Source organism: Ischnura elegans, chromosome 10, assembly GCF_921293095.1.
Source record: "Ischnura elegans chromosome 10, ioIscEleg1.1, whole genome shotgun sequence".
Taxonomy (NCBI): domain Eukaryota; kingdom Metazoa; phylum Arthropoda; class Insecta; order Odonata; family Coenagrionidae; genus Ischnura; species Ischnura elegans.
This window is the reverse complement of record NC_060255.1, coordinates 40091640-40110886: the sequence shown is the minus strand read 5'-3', so window position 1 is coordinate 40110886 and position 19247 is coordinate 40091640. Positions and strand designations below refer to the sequence as shown.

Sequence of the window (19247 nt, the reverse complement as noted above, 5' to 3'; positions counted from 1 at the left end):
AGAGAAAGGAGTGGAGATATTATAGTAGATGATCAACTGAGGATGTCTTTCCCTGTCTCTGTGCATGGCTGAAAATGTTCTGGATTATGTGGTGGGGGTTATCAGTCTCTCAAGCCACTTATAATTAACTTGTGCTTGGATTGAAGCAGGTGATGACTTTCTCCGCAGCTCATCATCTACTTCACTGCCATCATACTTCCTTCTCTGACTACTGGTGACGTTTCATGCTGGAGGAACAACTTGGATGCGGTAGCTCATGGATGACTTTGATGGAATGCCAAGTTCTTAGCTAAAATTATACCGCTGCACAATGAATAGGAAACTTTATCCTCCTCTGATTAAATGTTCTTGAGGTACTGATTTTTCTGGCATCAATCATAGCTCCCATTTCATCTAAATGAAAGCTACAGGAGTAGGAGCTATTCTCCAGCCATTTCTTCCCTTTAGATATAAGGGGATATCATGGCTAGTTTGGGAGGCAGAATTTCTCCAAATTTTCTGGGGAGGTTTAATGAAGAAAAAATTCCTCTAAATTCAATTTCCTATCCTCATATCAACATTACAATTTAAATTGTGGATTTAAGCCAAAAAGGACACATGTGCTTCTTTTGGACAGAGTGATACATGAAATTATATCGAATTTAAGGTTTTCCCATACCCTCCTGCATGAGCATAGGACCATTTTAATTGATCATATATCCAAGCATAACAAAAATTTTAAAGTGCTATGCTGGTGTGACCATTTTGTGTTGGCTTACAGTATTTTGGATGGGTAAGGGGATAGGTAGAGCCAGGGGCGCCGACTTATAAAAAATATTGGGGGGGCCCATACCGCGGGTCTTGCCTCGGGAAATTTTCTAAATTTTAGATGAAAAATAGTGAGTTTTAAAGTTTTTTAAAAGCCTTTTCGAGGGGTCATATGATCAATATTAGAACCCCGAAAACTCGACTCTCTATAACTCGACACTTCGGGAAACTCTACAAGCCTGACACATTTTTTATGTCATTCTTCCATTCTTATAAAATTAGTCATTCTTCCATTTAAATCAACCGGGAGGCAGGTTACATCCCTCTTGGCCCGCCAGTTTGTACCCGAAGGTTCACGCACTGGGAAAAGTTCAGTGTGTCGCAGCCCCGAAACACTATCACGATTCACACCACTTTTTTCAGTTAACCTGTTTAATACCGTAATAATTATTTGTTTTATATCATCACTGAATTTATTTTAAAAGGTAACTATCGTCAAACAAGGAAAATAAAAAATACCAATATATTTTTGTGATTTTGCAAAGCATAACATAACTTAATTAATTTCTTGTATTATTGGGGGGGCTCCGCCCCCCCAAACGAATTATTGAGGGGGCTCGAGCCCCCTCAGGCCCCATGGAGTCGGCGCCTATGGGTAGAGCCACAAGTGTGTTGTCCAAGAAAAAAATTCATGCGCTCAAGATATTCAACAGTTAATTTTCCTTCTGGGTACCACTATACCATTGCAAATAAAGATAAAGAAACTCATTGAACTCAATGACAGCAAGAAATTGCCATTCAGTCCGGAGCAGGGAAAGTAAAAAACTAAATCATGTAATTATCATATAATCACAGAAACAACAAGTTGTATAACCCAGAAATGTGAAAATGGCTTTATTGTAATAATTAAACATATATTTTCCATCATGAAATATATAATTTATGAACAATCAGTCTTTTCAATAAGCCCCATTAAGATATTATGTAGTCTTTACTCCATAGACATTACCACAGTCTGTTAAACATGGTATTTTGGATCATTCACCTTCAAATATATTAGCAAAAGCATTGTGTATTTCAGAGAGCATGTCCACAGTCAAAGTACTCCTTTTGTTCTTGGTAAATGAAAGCATGTTGCATTCCCTAACCAACCGAGAGGCACCATATGCAGCCACAAGAGTGGGGTCTCCATATGGGGCTGTGCCATCGTTGTGTTCATGCTGACATGCCCAATTGAGAAAGACACCCAGGGCACCAGACAGAACATCTCCTTGACCTCCACATCGTCGACCACTTCCACCAGTTCCGCACACAACTACATCACCTTTCGGAGAAGCAATGTAATCAATTTTACTCTTAAGGAGAACAGTTCCTTGAAATGCATTTGCAACATCTTCAACGGTCTCAACCCCAAACTTGGAAGCCAGGCGAGAGAACTCCATTACATTAGGAGTTAGCACGATTTTGCCATTTGGCCAGGATGACACCAGATCTGGATTTTGCAAAGCAAGCCACAGGCCATCAGCGTCTACAACGAGGGGGATAGCCATGTCTCGCGCAGTCCTTATGATGGATGAAGCTGACTCGAGTACCGCAGCGTCGCGACCCAAACCAGGGCCTATAACTAAACAATGGAGACGCGGGAGCCACTCACGAGCTTCTTTCTCCACAGAACCACCTCTCAAAATACCATGGACGATGGCTTCCGGACCATAAGATTTAAGAACGGGGGCTGCTGAGGGTGTACAGAATATATGGGCTAGATCAGCACCGCAGCGGAGAGCCGTCATCGAAGAGTAATATGGTGCTCCAGTGTATTCATCACAGCCACCGACGATTCCAATTCTACCAGATTGACCCTTGTGAAGAGAGGAGGTCAAGGAGGGCATGCATTTGTGCATCTGTTTCAGCCATACCTGCTGTTTTTCCTCAACTATTTCCGGATCCTTTCGCGTAATATTTGCGAGCTTCACATTAGATGGTGTCATGAGTGGTCTTAATAATTGGCCTGTTCTACGACGACTTACGGCAAATATCATTTAGAGCCTCCAGAACAAATGCAGTCTTAAGCTGTAATGCCGAACAAGTGCATACTTATCAGAGGGAAACAAGCTGAAATCCAAATTTTAAGCACTAGATCAGGACAAAAACACATCCGAAAACAGAAAACGAGCAATGACATCCACATTTTTACATTGAAGGCCATATTTCAGTTCTGATAAAGTTTTTTATGTTAAGTGACATTGGGCTCTTAGCATGTTATATGAAATTTTTATCCGTGAGCTCATGAAAATCATGCTTAAGAAAGTATTATGGCATCACAAAAGTATAAGGTCGACTCCACAGATAAGATACCCACCAATAACGGAGCAATAATGTATATTTAGACACAAATGCGAAACCAAAACGGCTTTGAATTTCCGAAAACTACGTGACCTGCGCCGTCGGCTGTTGGTTGTGCAGCGGTGGGGCCATCTATTGAGACACGGCGGAAACCAATGTAGCGCTGCCTACGCCGGATTTCGGAACTTGGTCGATGGAGAGGTGCTGCACTCTGTGTTGAACTCGCATATAAAACCTTGCCGCGCGATGTTTGGCCCGAAGTTACATGTTCCGTGTCCATCGACGTAAGTGATTTCGAATAAGAGGTTGACGATCCCATATTTCGTCAAAATGCCCAGTGGCAACAGTAATCGTAATTCAGGGGATCCTCATGAACTCCAGGATTTGTTGATCGACTCGAGAAATAGCTCGGGTCGTTTTCAAGTGGCAAAAGTAGGAGACAACGAAGCCGATGGAGGTGACAAGGAGAATAACGGATCTGTCCCCGGAGGAGACACCGTGTTGTCGGCGCAACAGCAGTACAATACATACGTGTATGATACTCGCTATGCCAAGAGCTTAGGACAGCTGACAAGAGAAGCACTTCCGAGAGCTGAGAACTACAGAGATCTCCAATCGGTCCATGCCCACCGGCCAACATTGGATGAGCTGCATGAAGCTGTGTTCCATGAAAAGGTGGGTGAATGTTATAATAACCAAGATTTTACGAACTTCGATTTTTGTGCTTTTTTCGCTTCCATTGACTGAACCCATTCTTCTAACTTGGAAGATGGAAAAATTTCATTGTATAATTAAAACGCATAGTGTGACTCCTAGTGCTGACAACTTCAGTTAATTTCGTAAATGATCAAGATCTCTTATTCTGGTTAAAAGAAATAATTTCAGTCATTGTCTGTAAACCACTTATAATGTGCAGAAAAAAAGTGACTTGGGTGCCGGTTAGAACCCCAGCACGTCATGGCGAGGCCGCGTGCCCACGGAATGTAGACTCGCCTGCCTATTTAGAGTTTTGTCTAATTGTAATTCCATTATTACTGACGCAAATTTAATCTCATAAGTTTCGTGTGGTCTGTCATATTTTCTCATGCTCGTCCCCAATATCGTCATTTCGTTGATACCTGCAACATACCGATGACTTCGTACTTAAAGCTCACTTAAGGTAGCGTAAATTTATGTCGAATTCATTTTCCTAGTGCTACAATATGCCAGTACGTTATTATTTTCAAACTTCCCGCCATATTTCCGACGACGTGTTCCGTTTCTTGCATCTACTTTCCAATTAGCATGATTAAGAGGCGGAGAGTTCATTGTTTGACCCAAAATAATCGCTATTTGCATATAGAAAGAGTTCGACTGTCATTTTCACTTTATCTGGTGGTAGAAACCCCCGTTCGCATACAGGAATTCTTGACGAAAATATCTCCCGACATAACTCGGGGACTATCTTACTCCACGTCCGTCCCCCCGGCTGTCCTATTATAGGATGCGGCAACCTGCTCCTAAAGGATGAGTTCTCACACTGCCTGTAGCATTGTTTCTTGCCATTCTTATTTTCACCGAGAGATTTTTTTTCTCGGGAAGGTCTGTTCTGTTTTATACGTACTGGAAGTCCCACTGCGGGCTATAGAATGAGGTCCGGAATGTTGTAGCCTATCATTTTGGGCAATATTAGCTAGAGTAAAAGCATGCACACTAGTGAATCCCGCTAGCACTCGAGCGCTCGCTAAGCCCCCGTCAGCCCGTGTCAAAACGTACCCGTGCAACTCGTTGATTCACGTTGCCGGTAAAAAATCATCTCGTATCCCCCTGATGATAGCTTTACTGAACGTGCAGTTGAGATCTGGGTTATAGTATCATGTCTTTCTTTTTGGGGACCTGCTACTTTTCATCCTTGGTGCATCAGCTTAGTAAAAACATGATAGAACACTACTATCTACCTCACAACATAGACAAGGGCGTACCCAGGATCAAAACTAGCGGGGAGCTAGCCGTAGTCATTCAAGTCGTAATAAGGAAAGGGTTATGAAACCAAAATTTCAGGAAAATTTTAACAGTGCTTTAATGGTCATTAAAATTATTTGCTCGGAAAATACTTTTTTTTTGATTGCACGTTTAATACTAATATCACTTTTGTTGGATTTAAAGAAAATTTGTTCAAAAAATTCGTTTAGAAAAAAATTTACTTTTGCTTTTAGGGGTGGGGGCAGCTGCCCCCTCCTGCTGGGTACGCCCATGAAGATAGAATTAATTAATCGCACTTCTTCATTAAGTGACGTAATTGTATATTTCATATAATTAATTTTAATATCGACCAGTTTTTTCGCTGTGCGACATCGTCAGGTGCATTTTTTGATTCAAATTCACGAAGTCGCGCCTCAAACTATCCATTTCATTAAGTCAGCTAATGGAAGTAAAGAAATCTATTTACGACAATTTTACTACCGTCGAAACCTAAGCGGGGCAATAAAGATGTGTAGAACGTGCCTTAGTGCCCTTTTGTAACTGTATCACCTTTCACTCCCTTCCTTAAAAAAATTCCCTATCTTCAATTGGGCAGGCTGCGCAAAACTTGAGTTATTTGGAATCGGTTAAATGATTCGTTGGTTAAAAAATATTCTGGATACCAAGTGTTTCAGCGCAAATTTTGTCCTCGGCCTGAAGGTAATCGACAAGGATTTTTTGTTACCGATTTCAGCTCAATCGAATTATAAAATTGGAGGCGATAAATTGTATTTCTATGGATATAGAGATAAAGCATAGTCGACAAGGCCGTGAGGAATTTTTATACACACGTCTCATATAATATAATAATTAAATCTCCTCATGAATTTGAGTTACATGTTTGTGTTTTACAGCGATTGTGAAAAATATTTTCGTCATTTCTAATAGATTATTCCCAGGGTAGTGCTCCTGCTTACGGACTGAATTTTTGGGAAACGTTAAAGATGGAAAAATTGCTAGCTTTGTTAGTGGAGTCTGAATAATCGTACATGTTCTGCAATCTCTTGAACATGTCTTGGCTCAGGAAAAAAACTGAAGATTGCCAGTGGTTTACCCCCCTTTTAGGACATCAATGCGGTGGTGTAGTTATTTCAAATACCCTGGTCCATAACTTTATCCTCCTTCGTGAATGTGAGATTGAATAATATCCTGGAGCATCATTTATTTGGTAAACACTTTAGAACCTCGGAATCTATAAATCAAAATTTCAGGAAAATTTTGACTCCGCTAAAGATTTTGTGGACCATTAAAAAATAAATAGGCTGGCTCGTATGCTACGCTTGAGGACTGTGAATGTTTGAAAAACTCGAATGACGGAATAATTGCTAGCTTTGAAAATGTAATCCGCAACATCGCAATCATAGGTATTTTACTCGATGCGAAGTCAACTCTGATTTCTAAAAAAGTAGGTCAATAGACAGTAGTTTTGTCCTATATTCATAGACGTTAATTCAATAGTATTCAAGTCGACAGTTTTCCGCTCCGTCGTCGAGGTGAGATTTACTTGAATCCAAGCATTAATTGTTGTGAGAAATATTTTATATCTCTGTATGTTGTGAAAATTGTGGCGGTGCCGTAACAATTTTTCCATAAGTTTTCAATGTACTGCGATTTGTTAAAAAATTGTTTTTAATTTCCTCATATTAAGATATACCCTCGGTGAAGATTCATTTTGCGGGTTGCAAATGTTAGGAAACATTGGATGAAAGAATCTTTTTCAGCTTTGACATTATAATATGATCTACAATAATCATACGTATTTTACATATCGTCGCCATAATCGCACTTCATCGTGTGATGAAGTGCGGTTATGTCTAGTAGTTTAGTTCATTTCTAAGACCAACTTTTAATGCAGTGAGTCATAGAGTCATAGTGAGTCATAGTCATTTTAATGCAGCATCTCTGTCGTCGAGATGAAATTTAACTATAGCCAAGAGCTTTGATTGATGTGGGAAATATTTGTTATCTCACATTCTTTTGGAATACGCTCGGGGAAATAAACAAAATATCCGCTGAAGTTATCTCGACGTGACGGTCCGAATGACGAGTGGCCCGGGGCGGGCTTTTCTCTTCGCCACACAATGGGCAAACTACTGTCTCAATCAAGTGAGAGTCATAGGCCGAGACTTTGACCTCCTCCTCGACGATTTTGAATCGGAAAGCTATGCGTTTTCTTTTTCTCTCGCTGAAAAATACCGCCCGGTGTTATTCAGTTTACAAAACGTGATTGTGATGGCATAGCAATATTTGAATTCTATATAATTTTCCTGAATGTTGCCGTTACGTCTGGTTTAATGTTGAATGAGGAGGACACAGTGATATTTTTTGAAATACGGGGATGTAATGCTTTTTAGTTCACGCTACGTGCTTGCCCCTAAATTATTGAAGGTTATGTATACATAAAAGGCGACGCAAGTAAACAACGTTTTTTCCCAATGTTTTGACATTTTATGTCGTTTCCGGCTTTATTTACCATTTTATGGTACCTTTTAAGAATCTCTACTATGAATTTTGAAAAACCCTAAAAAAAATTTGCATTGTGAATAAGTTGACCTATTTCTTGCTCTTCTGTTTTTACTGTCAAATTTAGACCCCTAACAGTTGTGTTCAGTTTGGGGAAAAATTCTCATTGAACCTTTTTAGAATTATGCAAGTAGTATGTTATCACTCGTACTCATTCAGGCGTTAGTTTGAATATACCGGAGAGGAAATAAAGCGACACCTCTGTAAAAGAGAAAACTTATACGCAGAATGCTGGTGTCAGCGATTTATCATTTAACTTTAACTCATTGCGCGGTATGTATCAAGGTTCTTGTATAATTATGATTTGTTGATGCAGTCACGTGAATACCCTTAGGAAGGTGGACAATAAGTGACAGCGATGAAAACATTGCGTGAACTAGCAATGAATATTATCAAAGCTTATTTATAACCAACGGCTAAAATATTTCATTGAAAGATACAATGTTTTTCTCTTTGTGTTATTATTATTTTTAATAAAAAGTTGCCTCAATTGATGCGTAAAACTTCTTTGTACAACTTAGCGTCATATTGAGTTATCTGAGTAATGAAAATTTTATTATTACCATTACATTCCAATATATATGACTTGCTGCTGAATCCATTTATTGCTTCTTCTTTTTAGAAAAGACATGATCGTTAAATCTTCACTCTTAGCGGGACGATATTGCCTTTCCCAGCGCGGTTTCATCGTATAAATCATGTTGCAAACGGCATACCCTAGTTTTTATCCAACTAGTTTTTCCATCAGCTTCCTCCCGTGCGTTGGAGCAAGTAAATTGCGGAGAGATGGATCACGTGTGATTGATGTGTTCCCAGAAATCCATCGCTCAGGAGCAAAAAAGATCGCACTTAAGGTTGCTAATTACCATAATTGACCGGAGAAGCCGGGGTTACCATAATTGTGAGGAGACGTTCGTAGAGATGGTGGACGTTATCTTAATTAAAGTAATGATTGCACAATATGTCTTATATCCTATACTGATCGTTTAATTTATGTTTTCGTCCGGTATAGGTACTCTAGGATTGTAAATGGATTGGCTATATTTGAAGTATCGATTTTTTCTCAATTATTTCTGATTTTACCTGTCTTAATGATGGTAGTTTAATTCAGTGAAGGCTTACTTCCCGCAATGCGCTACGCGATTAAGGGTTTTCAGATTGCTTCCTCTACTTTGGTTCATCTTCTTGGACTACGATTACGCCGGCGTCTCAGAGTGGTCCGGATATCGAAAAATAGGCGCAAAAATGAGATTGTTTTTGGGATTACATTGAAAATTGCATCCTGTATGTTTTTCGGCGTGATATTTTCTTTTCTGCAGTTAGTTTTACGAAAGACTTAAATGTTTAGAAGATACTGTGGAACTATAATTTATAAATTGGTTAATTATAACGCTGACTGCATAGACAAGCTTTAGTTGTAATTAAATATGAAAATTAAGTGGATTTATTTACATAGTATGAAATAATGATCTTTAAAATTGCTAAAGAACCAAAAAACGCTAAAAGTAAGGTTGAACGCACTGATTCACGTTGAAGAGATGCGATCTTCAGACTTCTTGTGGTCGTCGCGTCTTTATACTTAACTGCCGAAGCACCGACTCGGTCAAAATTTAAGTCACCGTCGGGGTTACCATATGATAAGCGGTCTTACCTGATAAACTTGGTGATGAGATAGTATACATTAGCATAACGAGAAATTATTTGTAAAATTATTTAAAAATATACCGCTAGGGTATATAAAGTTGGTCTCAAGGAAAGATTTTTTAATTAATAATTTAAATAATTTAAAAAAGGAAGAATCACCTTGGAGAAGAATGGAGATATTGCTATTGTTTCTCGTTATTCGGCAAAACCTCCTATACCCGTACTTTATTGACCTGAAGAAATGATCTCAGTTACAGGTTAAACTAATATTCCACAACTTGGAACTACGCGGGGGAACTACATTGGTGTAAACATTGAATCGAATTTTCAACACTCCGCGAAAGCGAGTGGCGAAAGCTTCCAAAAGTAATAAAAAAACTTGCGTTCTGTAGGTTAACTTTTTGCGTCGTAGTAAATGACTGAATGCAGATCTTCTCGATCGTATGGTATATGGTATTTGGAGGAGGCGACCGACAGCTGAGGTCATTTGCGCCATGAGGGAAGAGTATGGAAGGAAGGGTGGAGAGAAACCTGGCGTCGGGATTGGCCTGCTCTTAACGAAAGGCGCCAAGGGGACCAAGGCTTAACGTCCCATCCGACGGACGGAGTATTGCGCTTGAAATGTCCTCCACACAACACTCAAGCAAGGATCGGGCAGTCTTTGAAAATTCTCTGCCACTGCCGGGATTTGAACCCGAGCCCGCCGGGTGGGAAGCCAACACTCTAGCCACCACGCCAACCCGATCCCCTTCTCGATCGTTTCCGTGGCTATGGGGAACTTGGGTAGGCATATAATTGGAGAATGCGACCGACAGCTTAGATCATTGGCGCCATGAGGAAGGGTGGGATGAAACCCGGTGTTGGCATGAACCTGCTCTTTAATGAAAGGGTCACGACTTGACGTCCCGTCCAACGGACGGAGTGTTGTGCTTGAAGTGTCCACTTGTCAATCAATCATGGATTGGGCTGTCTCAAAACTTTACGCTACCGCCAATTAAGCTTCTGAATAATGTCCATATTTTCCGCTTGCGGCTAATGGTAAAAAATATTAGGAGTTTTATACGCGTACTGTGGAAGTTATGTAAAAACGCCAAATTAAGGGTAGCACCTAGGGCAATATTTACCGGTACGGAAAAATAACTTACATTACAACTAGAATATAAATATAGTTTTGAAAAAAAACTTGCGTTGCGTCATGATATATTAATCACGGTTAAAAATAAGGCAGACTCCACGACGTATTTCTTCAAAGGAGAAGCCATTATAATAATAGTAACGATCGTAATAAACTCATTAAATGGAAATAGGGTGGTTTCCTATTATTTTTCTATTGCCTAAATCGAAAGAGTATTACTCCTGGAGTACGATTTTCACACTTTAAGATTTTAAAATGGCGATATCTATTTTTCGCGATTAAATGTAAAGTGAACATTTTCAAGCGCGCGAAAACGCGACGGCTAATTAGGAATGATGGGAAAAGTCCGTGTGATCTCCCGACAAAACTCGTTCTAGTTCCCGAAGTAGGGATCCCCAGCCGAGGGCCCCCAATAACCCCAGACCGCCCCTGGTCAGTAGTTTATAAGAGGGCGTCCATTGATTACGTGAGATGATTTTGAGGATTTTTACACCCCCTTAATGACATTTGACTCGACCTCCTCTAATCTCACGTGAGATTGTTCAAAATGCGTATTTTCAGTGTGAATGCGTTAATCTATGCTTCATTGCTCAGATATATTTATTAAAAGCAGATTTTTAAAAATTATTTAAATTTAAGATTAGTTGACACTATTATTTAAAATGCCTAAGATCGCAATTTTACACTGTTTCTCGCGGAAAAATAAAATTACGTGATAATTAGCGAGACTCCCCTCCCCTCGTCGTGAGATTGGGTGAGAATCGGCTCAAGCCCTCATCCGCCCCCTTAAACGCCTCAGGTAATTGTTGGATGGCCCCTCTTGTTTCACTCTTGTTTCCACTTCTCCGATTTCTGCGGTAGCCTCTGGTTGAGTCACGGTGCAACGCCTCGTCCTACGCAGTGCTTGCTCTTGACGAGAATTCCGAGCGACACGATGGTGGGATCGGAATGCCATTGAAAAACATCGCCCAGCTAACGGGAATGGAAACGACTCTCACCGGAGCTGGTGAGATAGGTAATGGTGGGTAAATTCCTGCCTTGGATCGGTCGTGTTAAAGTCACAAATTCACGCGGGACGTGCAGATAGTTTTCTTTCTGTCCCTTGCCGTTTATCTTAAATTTGCGGAGTCGGTGCAATGTTATGGACTCACCGATCGTGGGTGGTTACAGAAACCTGTTCGTAGAGAGTAATTTAATTAATATATTTATATAATATAATAATATATTTATCATACGATAAAGGTTTCCTATTTTTTTAATTGCCTAAATTGAAAGATTATTACTCCTGGAGTACGTGTTTCACGTTTTTAGATTTTTAAATGACGATATCTATTTTTCGCGATTAAATGAAAAGTGAGAATTTTCAAGCGTGCGAAAACGCGACGGCTAAGTAAAAGGGAATAGCCCGTGTGACGTCATTCTCGTTCCGGCTGCCGCCGTGTGAGGCCACTTTGGTGCGAGGCTATGAGCGCCTATACGATGCAGGCTGCTAGCAGGTAGCAGAGTACCCCTGTTCTATCTAGGTCTAGGTCCCTGTGATTTTTCCGGACGGACAAACAAAAAGCGAGTATAATAAACGTGGTAACAATAAAACAAGAACATTTATAGGGCCACAATCAATCATGTATTTTTTTCCTAAAATTATTTTGAAAAAAAACATTGGACCGGAAAGAGTCAAAGCATTTTTGACCATATACATGAAGTCGCAACTCCTTAGTTACTGAGCTATGGCAATGCAAAAATTATTTTGAGTGCACTTTGCAGTTACCATAAAAACGGGTTTTATCTGGGTTATCTTAATTTTTCGACATTTTATTTAACAATCTGGATTTTTAAGGTCAGTAAATAATTTAAGGTTGGACGAAAATGTACGATTATAATTGTCAGAAACAATTGATCTTTGAGTTGTATTAAACGAGATCTTTGAGCGAGTATCAGGAATATGAGTGCGCTTTCTCACCTATTTTTAGCATGTGCCCGGAAAGGAGAAGGTCCGTTGTTCGATTCCCGTTCAAAGAGAAACTTTTCCCTGTGTTTTCAGCCATCATTTCATCTCCACGCCACCGCAATGTCATCGTCACATGTTTTTGTCCCTGTCTCTTTGTTTCAATATCTATATTTTCTGTATTTGAATATTCGCAGAAGTCGACGTGAGTGAATGCGTTTGAGGAGAATATGGTGAAATAATATGTATAAACTAGGGATGGACGGATCCAGGATTTTTTCGGATCCGGATTCGGATGGGATCCTTGACTTTCGGAGCCGGATCTTTCGGATCGGATATTTTCGGATCCAAATGCATTTTCAAATTCCTGACGCTGAGATTCCCCCGATGATTGTTAAATCTCTTGGGAAGAGTGACAGTATGTGCCATTTGTATTTTGCCTTTTTTATTTTCCACGGCTGAAATTCTCGTACGTAACCTCTGCGAGAGCTTTCAAACAAAACGGTTCATAAGTAGGAAAGAATCGCATGCGACGGCGCATTCGAAGATAGAATCAGAACTCTTTCCACCCTTATTGCATTCACTGAAGCTATTGTTTAAAATTTCGGATCCAGATCCGATGTCTTACACGACTTTGGATCCGATGTATCCGATGATCCGCGGATATTTGGATCCGAGGTATCCGATCCGACCATCCCTAGTATAAACCCATCGCGGAAGCTTTCGAAAGGACTGATATTGGTGTTAATTTCGACATATGAGCCCAGCTTTAAATTCAAGATCTAAATAACGGTATTTGGTGCTAAAACTCTCCGAAAGCAAAAACTCATCTGCACCCTTGCCCCTTCCCAGCTCCGTCGTCAGCCTAATTGACGCCGGGTACGTAGTTGGATGGCGTCAGGCATAGCGCGCGCTCCAGCTCCAGCGGCTGGCCGTGTGCCATGTTTCAATTTCTGCACTATTTTCAATTATGCCGCACGCTCCTTTGCTCCGTGCTCATTGAGCGTCTTCCCTCCCCTCCCCTTTCCTGTCATGCGATGATCATGGAAGTTTCGCCGCCCTCCCCCCTCACCCCTTCTCCCGGTTTGCCCGCGAGTGCCAAGTCGCGGCCGGTGGTCGGAGGACGCGGGCTGTCGTAATGCCGGTGCCCTACTCGGCAGAAAAGAAAAACGGAGCGTTCGGCGAGAACCCAGGTGGTCGATTTGTGCGATGGCATCAATGCTAGAACGACAGATGGATACAGCAGCGTTTCCTCGAGAAATCGCGTGATACACACGGCTTAAACGGCTAGATATTAGGGTGTGAGAAGCCAAAGTGATTTTTTTCTAAACAGAGTTAGGGACAGAAATTCATTAAAGGAAAATACAAAACCTTGGTTTTCGAGGAATACAAGTGAGTCTTTGTTCTGTGCTGATATCGAGTGGAAAATTAAGTGCACTGCTAAAGATAGAGTTGATATCGTTTGTTTTCTATGCCTAATTTATGTACATAACTCTGTTTAGAAAATAAAATCACTTGTACCCCTTAGCTTCTCAACCCCTCATATACATATACAAATCGCCCCGCGAGTAGCCTGAAATTTGCTTCGGCGGTGGGTGGTATGAGGGTTGCCTTCACTGGTAACTTTTTGTCAATTTCCACGCATCGCAGGATCATAAATTTCATTTAATAATTCGTTTGTTCTCGGGCGTGACTTCATAATCGACAATACACGATGAAAAGTAAACAAAACTTGGTAATTCCGCATTAATTTATTAACGCAAGACCTAAGTTCTTACGTAGACTGGATAATGACGTGCCATGTCGAAGCATAGGTCGTACTTCTCTAAAGACATGCATAATTACAAAGTTTTTTTAAAACTTTTATTCATTAAATAAGCTAAACATTTCGTTTGAATAATGCTAAAATTTCACTTTTTATTCTATCGCCCAAAGTTTCGCTCTTTCATGAGAGCACAATAACTATTTAAGCACCACAGAGAATAGCGTAAAAATATAAATTTATGCAAAAATACTAATAAAAAATAATAAATTAAAAAAAACTAACTTAAAAATAATAAATTTATGCTTTCAATATGTCGCATGCAAACATCAGAACACATCAACACAATGAGAAACCAAGCGGAATGAAATTTGAAAGTGAAGTGTTAGGCATGCAAACAAACGCTTTCGCCGGAATCTATCAATCAGCGATCTTCCCCGAATCGCGAAGGTTTGAGGAGGAGGGTGGGGGACCACGTGATGTGGTGGTTTCTCCATTCCAACCTTAGTCGTATGCACAGAAGCGGAAAATCGCTTGTTGTTCATATTTACTCTGAGGGTGAACGCACGTGGTCGATTCTTGAGATTCCTTTGATGCCATCAGGCGAAAACGACACATAACTTCAGCGTTTCCTTGAAGGACCGCGAGACTCACACTCCTTTAAGATTATCAATGAAATAATTGCCCTGAGGAAATGGAACGTGGAAGTTTGAGGAATTGTGATGTTGGAAGGAGTCATCAGACCCCGTGTTATTTTCATGCCATAAGATGGGAAATTACGCCGCATTGGAATATTTTTCTCTACCTAATTTCATGAAGTGCTAAAAATTTTCCGTTCCTTGAGGTTACTTCTGCTTTCTTAATGATAATAATTTCGTTTATTTTCGTAAGCACTGAGGCTCATGAGAAAAAAAATGTACAACTTTTTACATTTTCAGCATTGGTACATTTATAGAAGAAAAGAAATAAATAAATAAATAGAATTTCAGACAAATGCACCCTGTGCAGATCGCCAATATCATGAAAACAACTCGGCAAAACAATATTTTCAACTAAATAAAAAAATACACTGATATATCAGACTAATTACAAGAATTCATGGTGATAATTCATTATGACAATTGTGTCAAACAAACAATACATTTTTTATAGTAAAAAAAACAAATATTAAGATAACACTGTGATTTAACACAATTCTAAACACAGTTAACCATTTATTCACATTTGTATCAATAAAAATAATAATAATTAGGCTATACATGAATGTAAATACGAGGAATCTAACACGAAGGTAATGAGGCATTTTTCAGAAATCCATATGTGCTACGTTTAAATTTATTGATGCTTGTAATGCTTATTATTTGGGATGGATGAGAGTTCCATACTCGCGAGAGCTTTCACTTGACCGGTATGGTATTTGTAGGAGGCGACCGACAGCTGAGGTCATTTGCGCCTTGAGGGAAGGGTATGGAAGGAAGGGTGGAGAGAAACCTGGCGCCGGCATTAGCCTGCTCTTAACGAAAGGCACCACGGCTTATAATGGGACCACGGCTTAATGTCCTATCCGACGGACGGAGTGTTGCGCTTGAAATGTCCTCCACACAACATTCAAGCAGGGATCGGGTTGTCTGTGAAAATTCTCTGCCACCGCCGGGATTTGAACCCGAGCCCGCCGGGTGGGAAGCCAACACTCTAGCCACCACATCAACCCGATCCCCTTCCGGTGGATCGGCCATATTTTTTCTAGTTTTCGCGTCGTGTAATTGTTTTGATTTTATGTATCATCTTTAAATTTTCAGGGTATGTACATCAGACGCTTATCAGGAATCACCTGTGCTTCTAACTTCGAAAGTTTGCCTAACTACAGGCATATTTTCATGCATATTTGGTGTATAGGTGATCGCTGAGAAGACTCTATTTCAAACACCCCGAAATTTTATGGTGTTAGCGTAAATTTTTTAACGAGTGACACGCCTATAAATCAAGAAAAAATACGACAAGTCGAGTGGGAGTGATGCTAACGGCTTGTAGAGCTAATGACGTCGCTTACTGCTCCAGTTCTGTCACCAGAAGCACCTCGCTGCACCCTTGCCCTTCCAACTATACCAACATTACGAGTATTTTAGGTGTGAAAATTTCAGTGACTGTTTTGTTTTTATTTTAATTGCTACCTGGCTCACAATGTCACTGGCTCCATCTCCATTCAGTTGCATAAGCCACCCCCCGCTATCTTTGATGAAAACTTCTGTTCGGGGTAGAGCTTAATTCCAAGTAAGATAATATTCATTTGTGTTTCATTTGATTGTACAGATTATGCACGGAATATTTTCTTAGTCATACTTGCCTACCGTCAATTGAGGCATATCTGCATTTTTTTGCTTTTCTAAGAAAAAAATGAAAGGAATATCCCTTCAAGGAGATAATCGCTAGATTAAATAATTTTGACGTGTCAAAGCTGAACAACTTTTTCTGAAATTCACTTTTTAGTCCTTATAAATACATTAAATGTTATTTTTATCGCCGGAAAATAAATAAATAAATAAATAATGCTTTCCTATTGAATTCAATGTGTTATTAAAACTTCTTGGACAACTTAATAATTCACTGTAGATAATTTATTGAGTATTTGATCACCTATACACCAAACTTCTTTAACCTTTCATTGATCTGGAAGTATATTATTAGAAATGAAGATTGGTTGTCCAACCGGTCTAGCGCAGCTGAAGGAAGACTTTTCCCCATGGATTTTATGTGGGAATGTTACATGGTGGGTGAAAGGATCCGTGATGTCGGAAGTTTCTGCCCCTTTCATGGTCTGTGATACGCTAAGTGCTCGATTAACGATACTGTGTAGGCGAAACATAGATTTTCATGCCTTATATGGCCTAAATTGATTTTTTTCCATTTAGCAATTATGATTCAGCTAATTTTATTTCCATGTGCCATTGAAACACTCTAAACGATATTAATTTCCCCTCGAAAATTTAACACGAGGCATGATAGTTGGTTAAAAGATGAGTTGACATTCTAATTTCTCTCTTCCCGGTGGAGTTTCTCGGTAGTCCTCGGTCTTCGTTTGCTCTCCATTTAGACTTTGAAGCGCGTATTCGTGTTTTCCTCGTCAGTCCCCATGCATTTTTTCGAGCGGAAAATCTCCATTTTCTAGTGGACATGAATGGAAATAAAACTCACTTCTCGCCTTGTTACCTCAATCCATCCTCTGAATCAGATCAAAATAGGTAAAAAACTATAACGTCAAGTCAAAAAACTTTGACATCAATGCTCGAATTTAGCTTTATTTTTCCTTGAAATACTGGACTGTTAAATATCCTTCCTCTTATAGAGGAAATCGTGGAAAATGTCCTAGTCTTGAAATTCCTTAAGTATGGATAAATGATGTGAGGTATCAATACTTCTGAATGTGAAGATGTTATCTGGTTTTGATCATAAGCACCACAAGTTCAACTGGGAAAAATACGTGGAATTGAACGCATTGATTACTCGTACTTATATGAACTATTTTTATAAATAGTATATGTTTATCAAATTAAGTTTAAATAATGCCATGCTGAAACCTTTATGACGATTTAAACGTTTAAAAGAAAATTTTGCATCCACATTTACGCGATATCGAGTCCCAACAATGGAATTATCTTTGTTGGATCTACAATCAGGAATAAAAATAGGTTTTTCTGAGATCATATTATCAAATTTAGTCGTATATTTTATGAGATAAATGATACGTCTTTCTCCCTGTTGAACTATAATTAGTTTCATAATTTTGTGTTTGATAACGCTGAAGGGAGGTAAAAGGCATTCTATCATCCCTTAGAATTCTGTGAAAAATAGGAAGTGAATTTCAACATATTGTCTCGCATCTTATGAATCGAATCCAGAAATAATCATTTCATAATGAACAAGCTGTGCATTTTGCCTAACTTTCACCGATGTTATGACAGCGAAAGGTATTCAGGAAATCTCTGGTTTTGCACCGCGATAGGAATTTTACTTACGCTACCCCTTAATTTCTTAGTTTTGGCCGGGTAAAATTATCTCAGATACCTCTCTCTCAGTGGTCATGGAAACGCCAAAAATATTGCATATTAATAACAAGTAAGTAATATAACTCTATTTTGTCGAATTTTTTTCTTCTAAATCTTTTTCTGGTGGTAAATACCATGATAGAAGCTGAAATTGAGAACATTTTCCATTTTTTTATAGAAATTTATTCCACAATAATGGTATATTTTGAGGGTTACGGAATATATTTTCCATATAATGTTAGAAAATCCAGAAATTTTCATTTTAGAAAAAAAGTATTTCCACAACACTTATTAACTTTCAGAGATATGCAACGTCTTCCGGACAAAATTGTGGATAGTTGATCGTTAAATGGAATTAATACATAATTAGAATTATGGAGGCGAACCTCTCGCGAACGCAGCGTGAAGTCGGGTCATGTGCACAAAATGAGCAAGCCAGCCTCGACGTCGGATTAAATCATGGAAGGTGATATAGAGAAAAATTTCCTTTTTTAAAACTTTTTTTCGCTATGCCCACTAATTTTGAAATATATGAAATAATATTTCCATTATTAATCCAGAAATTTTTAATTTCGAAAAAATGTATTTCCACAACACTTATTATTTTTTAGAGATTTGAAACGATTTCTGGGCAAAACTTTGGATAATCGTGAGCTGGAATTAATATGCTCGTATGACATCGTTTCGGACTTGACGTGGTGGCTCCTATATTAATACAACAGAGAGTGTCTGTTTCATCAACTTGAAAATGACAAACAGTATCGAAACTATAGTCTTTAGTGGAAACCAATATTAATTATTAATTATAATTTATACTAAAGTGTGGAAATTACCAATTTTAGTTTATGTCTTCTATATTATTTCTACTGTATAGATACTTTTTTCTCAAATTAAACGCAACCAAACTCTACAAATGAGGTACCAAAATTCACGGAATTTATCAGAGAACATGCGACGGCATATCTTACTTCCTAAATATTACTAATGTTTCCTAAAATTGGTTTTTAAATAATGAAATAAAATACCGGTAAACATTCCTGGCGTTAAGGGCGCACAAGCTGATACATTAGTTCATTTGCAACAATATCTCGCATTCATTAAATA

The 19247-nt window shown here is 39.1% G+C and overlaps 2 protein-coding genes across 4 annotated transcripts in view; one reads left to right on the top strand and one right to left on the bottom strand.

Annotated features, from left to right (window-relative positions):
• Window positions 1–1617: 1617 nt before the first annotated feature.
• LOC124167074 (ATP-dependent (S)-NAD(P)H-hydrate dehydratase) lies at window positions 1618–3224 on the bottom strand. 2 transcript variants are annotated; one of them, XM_046544866.1, is made up of 2 exons: window positions 3107–3224; window positions 1618–2859 (listed from the first exon to the last, which is right to left on the bottom strand). In XM_046544866.1, the coding sequence occupies exon 2, from the start codon at window positions 2784–2786 to the stop codon at window positions 1785–1787; it is 1002 nt and encodes a 333-aa protein (XP_046400822.1). In that variant the 5' UTR covers window positions 2787–2859; window positions 3107–3224; the 3' UTR covers window positions 1618–1784. The 2 variants fall into 2 exon arrangements, with proteins under 2 accessions (XP_046400822.1, XP_046400823.1); XM_046544867.1 differs by having other exon boundaries at window positions 1618–2817.
• Window positions 3225–3312: 88 nt separating this feature from the next.
• The window catches only part of LOC124167073 (solute carrier family 12 member 3-like), a 255017-nt gene continuing 239082 nt past the window's right edge, over window positions 3313–19247 (top strand). For both annotated transcript variants that reach the window (XM_046544865.1, XM_046544863.1), the window contains exon 1: window positions 3313–3765. In XM_046544865.1, the coding sequence (XP_046400821.1) occupies window positions 3421–3765 (345 nt within the window). In that variant the 5' untranslated portion in view covers window positions 3313–3420. The remainder of the gene's footprint in view (window positions 3766–19247) is intronic.

Coding starts and splice junctions, on each gene's coding strand:
- LOC124167074 (XM_046544866.1), bottom strand. CDS start 2,786: ATGATATTTGCCGTAAGTCGTCGTAGAACAGGCCAATTATTAAGACCA.